We start from the raw sequence: 16,644 nt of genomic DNA on the forward strand, positions 1-16,644 counted from the left end.
AAAGAGTCCAGCAGAGGGCAACAAAAATGATTAGGGGACTGGAACACATGACTTACAAGGAGAGGCTGAGGGAACTGGGATTGTTTAGTCTGCAGAAGAGAAGAATGTTGGGGGATTTGATAGCTGCTTTCAACTACCTGAAAGGGGGTTCCAAAGAGGATGGCTCTAGACTGTTCTCAGTGGTAGCAGATGACAGAACAAGGAGTAATGGTCTCAAGTTGCAGTGGGGGAGGTTTAGGTTGGATATTAGGAAAAACTTTTTCACTAGGAGGGTGGTGAAGCACTGGGATGCGTCACCTAGGGAGGTGGTGGAATCTCCTTCCTTTGAGGTTTTTAAGATCAGGCTTGACAAAGCCCTGGCTGGGATGATTTAGTTGGGGAATTGGTCCTGCTTTGAGCAGGGGGTTGGACTAGATGACCTCCTGTGGTCCCTTCCAACCCTGATATTCTAAGATTCTATTAAACCATCAAAGAAAACAGCAACTAATCAAAACAACTTTAAAAAAAAAAAAAAAGGTAAAAAAGTAACATTGTAACAGACGGGGGATTGCCCTGTCCCCAAATAAATACAAAAGACTGATTCACTATATCACAGGGTGGAGAAAGACACTCCGCATCTATTCACTGGGGCAACACCTTCTAGAGTGAGGGTGTTTCATGAAAGATTGGATCCTAGTTACTGGGAAAGAAGCCAGCTCTATAACAGACTGAACTCTGACAGGTGAACCTACTTTATTAGACAGGAAAGGTAACTACCAATAAGTGTAGATCCCAGTTAACATTTTATAATTTTGTTTTGTATTGTAATAATTTTCATTACTCTCTCGTTTCTAGTGAAATCTTTATTCTTTCTTAAATAAGCCTTTTGTTTTATTGAAAATGCTCACAAGTGCAGTGGATTACACAGGAGTAGTGATTTAAGATAAAACTGGCAAACTGGAGTACGCTGCTCCTTTGGGAGCAGAGGATCTGGGATGTGTGCGAGTAGCCAGCGTCAGGGACTAGATATCACAGGGGAACAATTTAAGAGGACTGGGGTGCACTTTTTGTTAACTTGAAAGGCAAAGACAGGGCTGGCATAGTCTGGAGGAGAGTGCATGAGTGGATAACAGGCTGGTGGTGTTAGGGAGCTGACACCCAGCTACCACAGGCAAGACTTCCTGTCACTGGAAATAGGGGGTAACAAGGTGATTCACAGCCCTGGGTACAAGAGCCATCACAGTAGTTTCCAGTGCATAGGAGGTGAGTGGGAAGTAAGTAGAAGGACTCGAAAACACAGGCCCAGACAACTGTGGCGTGGCTTTGGAGGACTATGGAAATCTGAGCTCTGCAATCCAGGCTTCAGCTGCAGCCACAATACAAAGTAGGCAGGTGAGGGTAGGGCTCACATTACAGTGAAATCCAGGCTCTAAACTATACTCCAAGCTGGGCATGCTAAAAGTTGAGTTAAACCTGCAGTGAAGGCAGTCTCAGAGTTTCTTCAAACTATCACTACTACTATCACTCAAAGTTTGAGGGTAGGGCTTGAGGGTTGAGAGGTGATTCTGAGGCAGTCATGGGAGGCCTATGTTATGCTATGCCTAACATAGGTGTGGACTTTTACTTTTCCCCGGGGGGCGCTCCACCCCAAGGCCCCTTCCCCATTTCACCCCTCCCCCAAGGCCCTGTCCTCACTCCATCTCTTCCCACCCCCAATTCGCTTCCTCCCCAAGGCCCTGTCCTCGCTCGGCCCCTCCCCCAAGGCCCACCCCACTCTGCTCCATCCCTGAGGGATCCCTGCCCACCTGCTGCTTGCTGGTCTTCACCTTCCTCCAAGCCTCTCCACAAGCCGCACTCCTAATCAGCTGATCTGGGGCACCACCAAACAGCTGTAGCTGGTGGGTGCTGAGCACCCACTATTTTTTTTCCCCATAGGTGCTCCAACTCCAGAGCACCCATGATGGCCCCAAATTGTCCTCATCTAGTCCTACCTATAGCAGAAAAGCAGCTAACAGGAAAATAAATAAGGTACAAGGGCTTGCTTTAAACACCAATCATTGGCTGCTTTTCCTGCTACATATACATAAAGGGAGTTTTGCCAGTGACTTCAGTGGGACCAGAATTTCACCATGTGTGTTAACTACACTCATTTTGTATGTGCATTGAACACTAAATCAGCACAATTTACACTTTACCCTTTACACCAATTTTCTATTCAATTTGCACCCCAATATATCAAACACTACTGCAGAATTCAGCCAGAGTCTTCAACGGGAGATATACCCTCTTACACCCAGGTGTGGATTTTGCATGTAGTAGTTTTCTGAGAGGATGTGATTTTAAATGCTGACAGTGAGCTAATTTACCATCCAAACAAGCACTCAAGTTATCCAGCATGCTGTATGTAAACATGTAATAAAAACAAACTACAGGAAACTAACACAATACCCCTCCCACACAGTTCTTTTTTCTTTACAAAAATTACCTTGAGGAAACGAATGGTGCATCTTTTAGGGCTTGTGTACACTGGCACTTTACAGCACTGCAACTTTCTCACTCAGGGGTGTGGGGGAAAAAAACAAAAACAAACAAAAAACCACCCCTGAGCGCTGCAAGTTTCAGCACTGTAATGTGCCAGGATACACAGTGCACCAACGCTGGTAGCTGCGCCCCTCATGGAGGTGGTTTTCTTCCCAGCGCTATGCCGCGACTACATGAGCCATGCTAAAGCTCAACTCAAACTTTTGAAAACAGGATTTGAGGCACTTTTGAAAATTTTACCCAAAAATCTCTATGGGTACCTTTTCTCAGAATGATACACCTTCCTCTAAACAAATGTGTTCTGAAGCTGTGAGACAGGGAGTCTTGTCTCAAGGCATGAAAACTCTGAACTAGTCGATTTAGGTCCCAGAGGAGTTCACACCATTATTCCTGCATACAAACTTTTGTCGGATTGGGGTCTTTGTGAACAAAATGCAAAACACGTTTTATATGGCTACTGTCAATTAAATAAAATTTGTTGTGGTAACCGTATTGGTCCCAGGATATTAAAAGAGACAAGGTGGATGAGGCAATCTTTTATTGAACCAACTTCTACTGGTGAAAGGTGAAACATTTAAGTACACTCAGATATGACAGAATAAGCTCAGAGGAGGAAGTCAGTAATACATACTTTAACATATTTAAAACCACCTTTACTGAACAAGAATACTCCACCAAAAAAGTACATTGTATCGTGGACATGGAAGGGCCACCCAAAATCCCCTGAGAGAACCTGCTTCGATATGGGAATAAAAAGCCCTCCGACTGCACACCCCTCATTGTCATCTACCATCCCACATTGGAACCAATATGGGGTATCATCAAAACAACTACAACCCATACTCAGTGGGGACCACACCTTGAGATATCTTTCCCAAACCCCCACTTCTAGCTTTCCAACAACCCCCCAGCCTCGCCAAGCTCATCATCAGACGCGAGCTCCTCTAAGACCAGGACTCACCAACTCAAAGTGGTACCAGAACCTGCCATAACAGATGCAAAACCTGTAAACATATCTTCACTGCAACGATGATCAGCACCCCCCAAAACATACCTTTCAAGATCCATTGATTCTACACATGCCAATCACAACATATTGTGTGCCTCATCCAGTGCACTGAATGCCCCAATAACAAATATGTGGGTGAAACCAGACAAGAACTACACTCTTGAATGAACTCACAGAAAAATGATAAAGAACAAAAGCATCACATCACCCATGGATGAACGCTTTTCACAAAACGATCACTCCATATCTGACCTCTCAGTTCTCATCATCAAAGGAAACCTGCACAGCACCTTCAAAAGACAAGACTGGGAGCTTAGATTCATAACTTTGCTGGACACGAAAAAAAAACCTGAATAGAGACACTGGATTTATGTCTTATTACAACTATTTATAAAAAGAAAAGGAGTACTAGTGGCACCTTAGAGACTAACAAATGTATTTGAGCATAAGCATTCATGAGCAACAGCTCACTTCATCGGATGCATGCAGTGGAAAATACAGTAGGGAGATTTTTATAATACACAGAGAACATTAAACAATGGGTGTTACCATATACACTGTAATGAGGGTGATCAGGTAAAGTGAGCTATTACCAGCAGGAGAGGGGAAAAACAAAACAAAACAAAAAAAAACCTTTTGTAGTGATAATCTAGGTGGGCCATTTCCAGCAGTTGACAAGAACGTGTGAGGAACAGTAGAGGGGAAAATAAACATGGGGAAATAGTTTTACTTTGTGTAATGACTCATCTACTCCCAGTCTTTATTCAAGCCTAATTTAATGGTCTCCAGTATGCAAATTAATTCCAATTCAGTAGTCTCTCATTGGAGTCTGGTTTTGAAGTTTTTTTTGTTGAAGAATTGCCACTTTTAGGTCTGTAATTGAGTGATCAGAGGGACTGAAGTGTTCTCCGACTGGTTTTTGAATGTTACAATTCTTGACGTCTAATTGGTGTTCATTTATTCTTTTACATAGAGACTGTCCAGTTTGGCCAATGTACATGGCAGAAGGTCATTGCTGGCACATGATGGCATATATCACATTGGTAGATGTGCAGGTGAACGAGTCCCTGATAGCGTGGCTGATGTGATTAGGCCCTATGATGGCGTCCCCTGAATACATATGTGGGCACAGTTGGCAATGGGCTTTGTTGCAAGGATAGGTTCCTGGGTTAGTGTTTTTGTTGTGTGGTTGCTGGGGAGTATTTGCTTCAGGTTGGGGGGCTGTCTGTAAGCAAGGACTGGCCTGTCTCCCAAGATCTGTGAGAGTGATGGGTCGTCCTTCAGGATAGGTTGTAGATCCTTGATGATGCTACACCATCTGCTCAAGAAACTACCAGAAAAAGCACAAGAACAAATCCACACAGACAAACCCCTAGAACTCCGACCAGGGGTTTTCTATCTGCTAACCAAGATCCAGAAACCTGGAAATCCTGGACGCCCCATCATCTCAGGCATTGGCACCCTAACAGCAGGATTGTCTGGCTATGTTGACTCCTTCCTCAGGCCCTATGCTACCAGCATTCCCAGTATCTTCAAGGACACCACTGACTTCCTGAGGAAACTACAATCCATCGGTGATCTTCCTGAAAACACCATCCTGGCCACTGTGGATGTAGAAGCCCTCTACACCAACATTCCACACAAAGATGGACTACAAGCTGTCAGGAACAGTATCCCTAATAATGTCACGGAAAACCTGGTGGCTGAACTTTGTGACTTCGTCCTCACCCATAACCATTTCACATTTGGGGACAATGTACACCTTCAAATCAGCGGCACTGCTATGGGTACCCACGTGGCCCGACAGTACACCAACATTTTGTGGCGGATTTAGAACGCTTCCTCAGCTCTCGTCCCCTAATGCCCCTACTCTACTTGCGCTACATTGATGACATCTTCATCATCTGGACCCATGGAAACAATGGGTGTTACCATATACCTGCTGGAAATGGCCCACCTTGATTATCACTACAAAAGGTTGTGGTTTTTTTCCCTCTCCTGCTGGTAATAGCTCTCTTTACCCGATCACTCTTGTTACAGTGTGTATGGTATTGTTTCATGTTCTCTGTGTATATAAAATCTCCCCACTGTATTTTCCACTGCATGCATCCAATGAAGTAAGCTGTAGCTCACGAAAGCTTATGCTCAAATAAATTTGTTAGTCTCTAAGGTGCCACAAATACTCCTTTTCTTTTTGCAGACAGACTAACACAGCTGCTACTCTGAAAACAATCTATAACTTACTCACTGTCCCCCATCCCCACTTCCGCCCTCCTTTCACTTTCCCCTCTACAACTGGTGAAGTGCTAAAAGGACAGTTCACCTTGAAAGGTCCCTTGAAATATGTGCTAACTACTTATGCTGAACAATCTGTTCCACCTTGTATATAGCTGTACCATTCTAAATATCCTTCCCAGACCTGAGCTCTGTGTGGCTCGAAAGTATGTGATTTTCACCAACAGAAGTTGCTCCAATAAAATATATCACCTCACTCACTTTTTCTCAATTAAACAAAAACTACATATATGTCTGAAAAAATTACCACCTACTATTGTTATAAATAACACCAAAGATTAACTACATTAATGCAACATTTGAGATTTCTCATGCATAAAAGTCAGAGAATGGTTTTGTTACTTAGCCTGCTAGAAGTTATCATTACTATGGACAACAACAACAGAAATACTGTTTCAATGCAAAGGTCCAAGTTTTGGTGGTTCTTTTGCATGTAGTACTCATTAGTGGCAGGCCCCAAAGTAGCAATGACTAGTGCTTACAAAACTATTCCAGAGGCCAACCACAACATCCTTTCTATTTACATATCACAGCACATAATTAAAAAGAATGAATGGGAAGGAACATAGCATTATGTTTAGTACACTCATTCATGAAATCATTTATTAAATGGTTTAAAAAAAGCAGCACCCAACAAAAAAGCCATACTACTAATTAAACAAACATTCACTCTGTAATGTATTTTTACATATTACTTTTTAAAAAGACATGATAATCAAGACATCATGGATCACACTGATCATGGTAATTTACACTACATTAAGCTATCTGCTACACTTTAATATGCTGGAAAAATTGCGGTCTCCCTACTGAACTATTCACTAAGGCCAAATTCTTTTCTCAGCACACTGCTTGAGTTGCCAGGCTACACACTGGGGGCTTGTCTACACTGGCAATTTACAGCGCTGCAACTTTCTGCCTCAGGGGTGTGAAAAAACACCCCACTGAGCACAGCAAGTCTCAGTGCTGTAAAGCACCATGTAGACAGTGCACCAGCGCTGGGAGCCGCACTGTGCAGCGCCATGACCACACAAGCCATGTTAAAGCACTGCCACAGCAGGGCTTTAGCATTGCCAGTGCAGACTAGCCCTTAGTTTCCAGGGATCATTAGAAGGAAGAATGATTCTCCACCACCCCTAGCTATAGAACAGTAGGAAAGTCGCTCTATAGTGTTGGGGTTGCTCACAACCAATCATCTGCCTAGTCATGAATTCAACAGCCCTCTCCTATCCTACATGCTGGATTGTCGGGGGACTCCTATAGAACTGTACTATGCAGCATATAGATTGTGAGGAAAAGTATAGACGCAGGCTGAAGCTGTGTCAGCAACCACTTGCGTGTGGTGGTACCATGGCTCAGCCTTGCCACATAGCATTGCCCAGAATCAGTCGGTGACTCCAGATTAAAGACTTTACACATAAGGTAGGGCTAGCTCAAGGTCTCAGAGGGATTGGAATAGAGGGTCTCACAAATTTGAAGGAGTGCAGAGTAGCAAAATGTGACAGGCTTTTGATGGGATGACTTCCAAACAGGTTCATCTGACAGAGGCTCCTTCAAGCGGTCTGCCTGTGGGGTTCATAGAGACGGGGAGAGGGACTTTCTTCTAAAGCGAAGAGCAGTGGACCTGAAAATAAGGACCTTAGTGCTCCTTTTCCAGTCTCACAAACAACTTCAGCAGCAAACACACCTTTATTTTCTTTTTATCTGAAGGGGCTAGAGTTAAATATATATATATTGCCGTAATGAGTAGTTTTATACTATAACTAAATTCTCCCACTTTTAATAGAGTCAGATAAATGAATGTTTGTTCCAAATTCAGTGTTTCCTTTATTAACACAATCCCTAATTTTTTTAGTGGGGGAGGAAGCCCCTTCAAGTCCCCAGTTTTCTATGCCCATGAGTTTAAGTGTGGATCATGTGGATTTTCTGTAGCAGCCAACCAGCATGAGCCCTACATTTTGCTGGGCCCTATACAAAGTAATATACAGTGGTCTTATCATCGATGTGTGCTAACAAGGGTCCCACAAAAATACTGGGTTTCTCACAGTGTGGCCCAGACGCTTTCAGGCAGAGTAATGAGTTCCCATAACAATTGAAGTGGTGGAAGCGCCAGAGGTACTATAGACACAGCTTTATTTAAGTTAGCATGGTATAAAAAATGAGCAATATGTTTTGCCTTCTAAAAAATAATAATCAAAAACACTAACTAGCACCCCCCACTTCCCCTAATAAAGAATCTAGGGCAAAAATTAGACAGTAAGTTAATAAACCTATACTGAAACAGAAGTACTTAGTTAAAAGAGTTAAGACTGAAAGTGTGTTTCAATGGTATCCAGCTAATAATAAATAAAATATTTCACTTTCTTTATAAAAGTTATATACCTCTTAAAAAAATAATAATAAAAAATCCCAACCTCAGAATGTCTGGAAATAAACTGAGATTTCACCAGTTCCTTCTGCCATATAACACTTCAACATTAGCTATCACCATTCCAATTAGCTATCACCATGCCTACCCAACTTGTCTGCCTCCTAATTTTGTTCTAAAAAGGGAAATACAGTGTTAGAGGTGTACTCAGGTATAATTGTTACAAACATTTTTTTATGTAGCTTATTACAAGGGTAATATTTTGAAAACAAAAACCTAATTCCAGGGCACATTAAGTTACGTCAGCATTCTTTAAGTTTTCTCCTAGGATAATGTTTTGGTGCAGAAGAATACATTCATGAACAGAATTAGAATGATTAATCCATTTGCTGTTCTAAAATGTGTTGATTATAAACTGGTTTAGGTTTATGCAAGGGCACGTAGAAATTTTAAAGTTAAATCTTTTTAACTATATTCATATTTAATTATTATTAGTATTGTGGTCGTGTTTAGGAGCCCCAAGGATCCCACTGAGCTAAGCACTGTACAAACATGACAAAAAGATGGTCCCTGGCCCAAAAAAGCTACTATTTAGCAACTAACATTTTTTTAAAAATAGTAATGTTAATATTATACTATATTTAAAATCAAAGTTTTGAATACCAAGCAGGATCTTATGATCTCCCAGTACCTTATTTTTTTAACTTCGCATATTTTGTGAATTTTAAGGTGCACAATTTCTGAACCAACTTCAATCTCCAATGGTTTTAAGGTGCAGCCTCATGTAGTGTGCATTGCAGTAGTCTAATCTGCTTGCAAACTCCTAACCAGACACAGATGGTAAAGAGCTGACTGGGTCACTGCTGTAATATGATTGTCAAACAGCAGCTGTGGGTCTAAAATAACCGTAAATTGCAAACACTATTAACTAATAGCAGATGTACTCATACAATCAAAGGAGACAATACTACCTCTGCCATCTCCTCCAGTTGCTTTTCCCAACTCACCATCACTACATCACTCTTATCTGAGTTGAGCTTCAGCTACCTCACTCTCATCTATACCCCAATCTCAACTAAACAGTGGCTGACATGCTGAACTGCATCATCCAAATCAGACATGATATAAATATATAGTTGGTTATACTCAACATGCTGACAACACTGCACCCCATGCCTCCTTACTAACCCTCCCACCGGCCCCATGTACAAGTTTATCAGGAGGGTGACAGAATGGCATCCTGCGGCACCGCACACTTGAGAGCTCTTTAGGAAGCTTTAGGATGCATTCAGTCCGATGAAGGGAGCAGTAGCTCACGAAAGCTTATGCTCAAATAAATTTGTTAGTCTCTAAGGTGCCACAAGTACTCCTTTTCTTTTTGCCAAATAGTTACCTAACTATTTGCTCGACAGCAATCGAATGTTAGGATCAGGATTCCTGGATTCTGTTCCACCGAAGCCCAAGGGTTTCAGTTCTGGGTGATGGGGCTCAGGTTAAAGGCCCCTTGCCCGGGGCTGAAGTCCCTGGGCTTGGGATCCCCTGTCCAGGGTGGTGGGGCTTGGGCTTTGGCCCACCCCACCCAGGGTGGAAGGAGCTCGGGTGGGCGGAGCTCAGGTGGGCTCAGGCTTCAGTCCCCCCTCCTGGGGTCGTGTAGTAATTTTTTGTGTCAGAACAGGGTCGCAGTGCAATGACCTTTAAGAACCCCCTGGTCTAGTGATTACAGATGGGGTAAATCAAGTACATAAATTTGGCATATTCAATCTGAAAGCAGTGTGGCTGAGATCTGGATTGGTCATACCAGAGTCCTGGGTTTCATTCTCATTTCTGCCACAAATGACTTCAGGCACTCTCTTACCTATTTGTAAAATGGAAGGGGGAAGGGGATGAAACTTGCCTTTCTCTGATGGTCTGGAGTATGAAGCCTTACTCAATAGTACAGGTTTTGAAATACATAGAAATATAAACAGTGGAAGGGGTGAATTTAGAATACATGGCTTCATGGCACCCTCCCCTCAGCCAAAGAGTATCTGGACAGTGAATCTCTGACTACCCCTGCCACCTGGGAACATCTCTTGGCTTCGTGATCCTGTGTAGGGCTAAATTTTATAATTGTACTATAAGAATTGATGTAAACCTTGATTTCATTCTGCCAGCCACCCTTTTTGAATAACAGAAAGGAATAACCATCTGAGACTGGGATCCTGTTTCCCATATGCATTACAATTAGGACCTGTTATAAAGTTTAGTTAGTAAAAGACAGGATTTTGTTTTGTGTCTATGATAAATAAATTAGAGAAATGTTGAGGGCCTGAAGCCCCAGTGTGAATTGTTTTAGTTATAAGATTTAGCAAGGCTTAATTTACAATCTATTCTGTATACCTTTGAAGGTTTCTGTGAGAGACTGTTTGTGTGAATGAGGAATGCATGCATCAGGAAAAGATAAGGTGTAAAAGCCATCACAAATGTCCAGATGGTCAAGAAAAAGTAAGAGACTTGGAAACAGCAGGAGACAATCAGAAAATATCCATTGTATCCATGCTAAACATGTTAGCAGCACTGATGACCTCAGAGGTGAGGTAGGCACCCCTGAAGGCGAGACAATAAATAAATAACAGCAGAAAACCCCAAGATTAACACCACTTAAGGACTAATGATTATAGGATGACATTGCAAAATGCATGAACTCAAATGCGAATTTACAACTATAAAGATGGGGTGTTTTGCCATGGAACTCTGGGTTCAGTCCTGCAAAGACTTGGAGCATGAGATCGCGACCAACAGAACCCTGCTCCTCTTCATTCGTGCTCAGCCTAACTGGCCATTAGATTGACTTGAGCTACAACAGACTGGTAACTATAAAGACCATCTGCAGAGATGTATGTGTGTGTGTGTGTGTGAAGCATATGCTAACTGTTGTATTTACAATAAACGTGGTATTTTGCCTTATCCCTCTTATAAGATCCTATTGATACTATTTTATTAGGGTAACATTAATTGGTGGAGACTGTACAACAAGAAGTCTGAGTCTTCTAAAGTTTGAAATGTACCACAAAATCCAAGACACTTCAGAAGTCTACATCCAGTCCACGTCCCTCCTGATGTCCTTATCACTACATTTTCCCCCTAATCACCTACCCTCTTCATGTACACCCCTATGCCTCTGGCTCAACCAACTGCTGCAGCAGCTCAGCCTGAAATCAGCAGCAGGCCAGATTAACTTTGTAAACTTTTTAAAATAATTGTACATGTTGCTCTGCATACATATTAAAAAAAAAAAAAAAGCTGTACAGGTATGGCCCACGCTGTAACCACAGGTAACAGGAAAGGGCAAAAAGAAACCCAAGTCACCTAACCCCCCAACGGGAAAAACAGAACAAAAACAAAAAATACTGTGTCCTGCCACTGTAGGACAAACATCTCTGATCAGATTATTTCTCTGCCATGGCATAATGTATGGAGAACTAGACTGGGAATTGCTGCAGTTTGAAACACCGCCATCGCCACCAGGCAAATGCAGACAAATGATTATTTGCTCCATACAGAAGAGAAGGGAGCAAGATGAGGGAGATCTCTCATCATTGTGGTTTCATATATTTACTTATTACTAACTTTCATTCTTTTAGTCACCTTGACCCTCAGTTTTTAGGGAAGATCAATCTTGGTCTTAAAAAAACAATAATTATTTTTACTAAGCTGGTTTTGGAAGTTCAGAGTCCTCCCCTAGATGACCGTCTCATTTTCCTTCTTGATTCCTCTATATCACCATAATGGATGAGCCAGCTCCTAGCAGCAGAGGCTGCTTAAAGAAAAATGAGGGATTCACCCTACTGCGGCTGCTTCAGAGACCTGAATTTCAGAGACTTGGAAAAGGAATCTACTCATTTCATATTAGGTCTCTCCAGATCTCACAAAATAATTCCTCCACATAGTTTATGATCTCACTGAAGTTTTCCAAAAGTGCCAGTAAAATGTTTTCTAAGTATAATGCAGCTTCTTTGCTTTCACTATATTATACTTAAAAGCATTAAAACTTTGAACACTGATATTTTAGAATTAGATGTTTGTGTGTGAATATGCTGCCATATACCGTACAAGCCAAACCTCATGAGGGCAATAATAAATTATTTCTCATACATTTGTTTGATTTGTGCATGCTACATAATCTCCTGCGTACAGAGTAGGACATCAGACACAAGGCTTCCACAGGATCTGCATTTATTCATTAAGGCCTGTCTACACTGGCAAGTTTCTGCACAGTAAAGCAGCTTTCTGCACTGTAATTCCCGAGGTGTACACACTGCCAAGCCACTTAGTGCGCAATTTCTGTGCAGTTGCAGCGCTCAAAAAAAAACCCCCACCCCAACAAGAGGCATAGAGCTTACTGTGCCGGGGCTAAAGCGTCATGGTGCCAGCGTAGACACTGTGGTCGATTACAGCACTGCAATTGGCCTCCTGGAGGTGTTCCACAATGCCTGTTCTTGCCTCTCTGGTCATCGGTTTGAACTCTACTGCTCTGCCCTCAGGTGACCAACTGTCATCCCCACCCCATAAATTCCTTTGGAATTTTGAAAGTCCCCTTCCTGTTTGCTTGGTGATGTGTGCAGTGGCCTCTGTGCATCTTTCCAAGTGGCCATGCCTGCTCCACGCACCAGGTGATCCCCCGTTTGGAGCAGTCTGGACTAGCCAGCTTCCGCAGTGCAATTGCCACACGCTTCTCCAACAGCAGGGCAGCTCTCATTCTCGTGTCCTTGCACCACAGGGCTGGGGCAAGCTCATCACACAGTTCCATGAATGTGGCTTTCCTCATCCAAAAGTTCTGCAGCCACTGCTCATCATCCCAGACGTGCATCCCGATGTGATCCTACCACTTACTGCTTGTTTCCCAAGCCCAAAAGTGGCGTTCCACTGTGGTCAGCACCTCCGTGAATGCCACAGCAATTTCGTGTCATAGTTACTATGTGTGGCGAGATCAATGTCGTACCCCTCTTGCCTTTGTAGTTTAAGGAATAACACCACTGCCACTCGTGATGTGTTGGTCAGAGCGAACGGCATACTGGTCAACAGTTCGGGATCCATTCCTGCAGCCCAAAGAGGCAGAGCGTGCAGTACACAATCCACTGAAAGATGGTGCCAAATGGGGACGGAAGCACAGAGATTGCTGGGATGCAAAGCAACGCATCACGGGGCATTAGGACAGGGGACCCATGACCCCCTCCATCTTCCCACAACTCTTAGCGGCGGAAGAGGAAGAAATGCTCTGTGGGACAGCTCCCCAGAGTGTACCGCTCCGAATACTGTTGAAAGTGCTGCAAATGTGAACACGCTATTGTGCAGGCAGCTGACAGTGTGAACAGATCTCCCAATGGAAGACATTACAATTATTTGATGAGAGAAATGATGGATGAACTAGTAAAAACCACAACTCAACTTGCATTAAGGAATACCTAAAAAAAAAAAAAATCCTTGTACACTCTGATAGAATTCTTTTTCCTAAATGAAGGTAGGGTTTGGGAAAGATGCCAGATTAGGAGCACAACTGAATTAAATCCTCCACCCAGTAAGTCAGAAACAGCACAGACAAGGGAAGTGTGAGATTATTCAGGTTGCTACACCCCGGTAAGAGGGGAAGATCACAGCCCCTGCCCATCCATTCCAATGGTGCTAATTGTCACGAATATCCACAAGCGAGCTGGGATGACACCACCAAATCATAACAGAGGTTTGGCAGTCTTTTTGGAATGTTCATTATGCAAGATACAAATGTATGATATATCACACAATGAAGTACAATGACAGATATGGTCAGATGCAGAGTGAAAACAGTTTCCAAACAATCTGGTCGAGAATTAAACTAAAGTCTTAAGGACTGGAGCCTTTCAGTCATTACCAACTGCCTACTATTACTTAGCCCTTACTTTTCATTTTTGGAAAGTGTCTGAACACCAAAGAAATAGCAAATACAAAGAATCACAGTCAGTAACATTAAAACAATACTATATTCTTCAAAGTCATAATTGGCCTTCTCCTGCTACTGCAGTTTTCCCCACAGTATAATAGCATGAATTAATGTCAGGATTATAATGTTATTTGGACATATATTTTAATTTGATTTTAAACAGGAAGGATTTCACTTGACAGTTGCTTTTGAGATAAGGACAAAAATGCATCCAAAAAAACTCGTAGCCTTCTTCCCTCCTCCCTTGCACAGACTTACAACGTAAACAAAAACTGCAAAGCTTATTTTATTCAAATCTTATTTTTACCTACCTTTTCCCTCCCTCAAACATCCGTGATATAGAGAAAGGACTTTCTTTTGCATTAGCTGAAGCTGAGAGCAAGTTTTTAAATTAAGTTATAAAGTCAAACAACATTTGTCAAGGCCATGGCAACACTTCCATGAATTTAAGCGTGAAAGATGTGCTACTATATTGTTGGTATAATGAATGGATTAGTTCTCAGGATGGGAAACTCTTCCAGAAACATCTTGTCTACAACCTAAAAGGGTTATTTATTACAGGTCAGTGAAGCCAAGAGACAACATGACAGACTCAAGTTAAAAAAAAAAGGCATCATCAAAACAAAGACTCAGAGCGGGAGCTCATGGCACTTTTCCATTTTTCTGCTATGCTATATTGCTTTTCTCCCTCTTCCCCTAAAACAGATTAAGTTACTAGCCACCCATATTCACACAGCTTCAGTACTTTCTTGCTCTCTTTCCCCTCCTCCCAAAACGTCCACAGTACACATGGTTTTGATTATACAGTGTATTATACACAAAGGTCAAGTTAGAAATCTGTTCTAACTACAGCATCTTCACTTTTGTGGGAAATGAACTTGCAATCACAGTATTGAGTGAGGTTATAAGATTTCTTTTGGAAGCAAACAAGCCCTAGGGAATGAGTAACATTCTGAACATCCGGCTTCTGCCTACCAGGGGGGAAAAACAACAACAACGAAGTGGGGCGGGGGGAAGGAATGGAAGAGGGAGGCTTCTTACAGAGACTGACAATTGCCCCATTTCTGTTGGGAACAAGTAAAATAAACAGCACCACTTTTTGTTTGTTTGTTTAAGACGATCTTCCAGGGACCTGGTGATCTAAACAGGACTATTTCAGTCATCTTCCTTGTCGCCTTACACGAAAAGAAATTCGGTTTTGAAAAGTTTCTTCAGATACAAACAAATGAATCGTAATCGAATACTGCCCCTTCAGCCACTACCATACTGAATATAAAATACCAGCGATTTATCTGTTAACATCCTCAAAGTTGCTAAAACTAGAAAAGCTAACGAGCTGCCATGTCACAGGATAATTAGCAAACAGTGCAACGGAAAAGAAATACAGTACAGCACATATAAATAAGAGGGGCGGGACACGCATTTCATGAGTTGGACTGGCTAGCAGAGCTTTACAGACAGGAAAGAAGACAGCGCGGGGGGGGGGGGGAATGGTCTCCACCTTCACCTTCCAACTGATCATCCCCCTTCCTACCAGCCTCAATTAGTATTATTTGGACATTCAGGCGCACAGAATATCTCTTAGACACTCTCATGCTTCCCCGTGGACCCTCATTCAATTCCTTCCTGACTTGTTGGATCTACATGATTGCTTCCCTCCGCTAGCTATACCGTACCGTATATAGATACGTACGGACACCATATACATCCACTCTTCGTAAGCACTTAAGCAGCACACACACATACACACACAGGCATAGCGTGCACACCTACACCGCTGAAGGGCCTCCTACAAATCTCTCCCCTTTGGAGCGGGGCCCCAGTCGGCCTCCGGTGCTAGGAGTACGGCCGAGGGTTACCCCGTTAGAGAACACAGAAGACACGCGGGCCACCCACGCAATGCCCCCGTAGGGCACACCTAGGGCGTGGGACAGGCACAATCCCGCGGCTCACGCGTGCAGCCCAGCCTAGCACCCCCTTGGGGCGCCCGCGCGGCACACGGACCCAGCCTCTCCACCCCGGGCGCTGCCCCGGCCTCGCCCCACAGCGCCCCCCGTACCGTTTGCTCAGAGGCCGAACCCGGAGGGCCACCTTGACGTTCGCCATGTCCCGCCGCAGCTACGCTGGGGAGACGCCGCGGCCAGCCGGCCACGCCGCACCCTCGCTGCTCCCCGGCTCTCGGGGCTCCCCGCTGGCCCCAGAGCCACAGGATTGGCAGGCGCGGTCCCGCCGCCCAGCGCAGCCCTCGGGGCTCGGGCGGGGCGGCGCGGGGGAACCTCGCGCGTCCAGCCCCGGAGCTGGAGATGGGGCGGGGCGAGCTCGGCCTCCCCTGTGCTGAGGGGGACGAGGCTGGTGCGTTGCGGGTCCGCTGCTCAGAGCGACGGTAAAACAAGGGCTGCTGGGCTGGTCCGCTCCGCTCCGCCCCGCCACTGGCTAGCGCAGCCGCGCCCGTTGTTCTTGCCGAGGTCGGAGCGGGGATTCCCCGGGGCCCGCTGC

General features: G+C 43.8%; 1 protein-coding gene across 5 annotated transcripts in view; it reads right to left on the minus strand.

The window, feature by feature from the left end:
* Positions 1–16,644, minus strand: part of STARD9 (StAR related lipid transfer domain containing 9) — a 244,368-nt gene extending 227,724 nt beyond the window's left edge. For 4 of the 5 annotated variants that reach the window (XR_012159442.1, XM_073348593.1, XM_073348592.1 and 1 more), the window contains exon 1: positions 16,208–16,642. Coding sequence is in view for 4 of the 5 variants with exons in the window: in XM_073348593.1 (XP_073204694.1) it covers positions 16,208–16,254 (47 nt within the window). In the remaining variant the exon portion in view is untranslated. Of the gene's footprint in view, positions 1–16,207 lie in introns of all 5 variants that reach the window. The other variant, XM_073348597.1, reaches the window with a different exon arrangement.

Source organism: Lepidochelys kempii, chromosome 6 (genome assembly GCF_965140265.1).
Source record: "Lepidochelys kempii isolate rLepKem1 chromosome 6, rLepKem1.hap2, whole genome shotgun sequence".
Classification (NCBI taxonomy): domain Eukaryota; kingdom Metazoa; phylum Chordata; order Testudines; family Cheloniidae; genus Lepidochelys; species Lepidochelys kempii.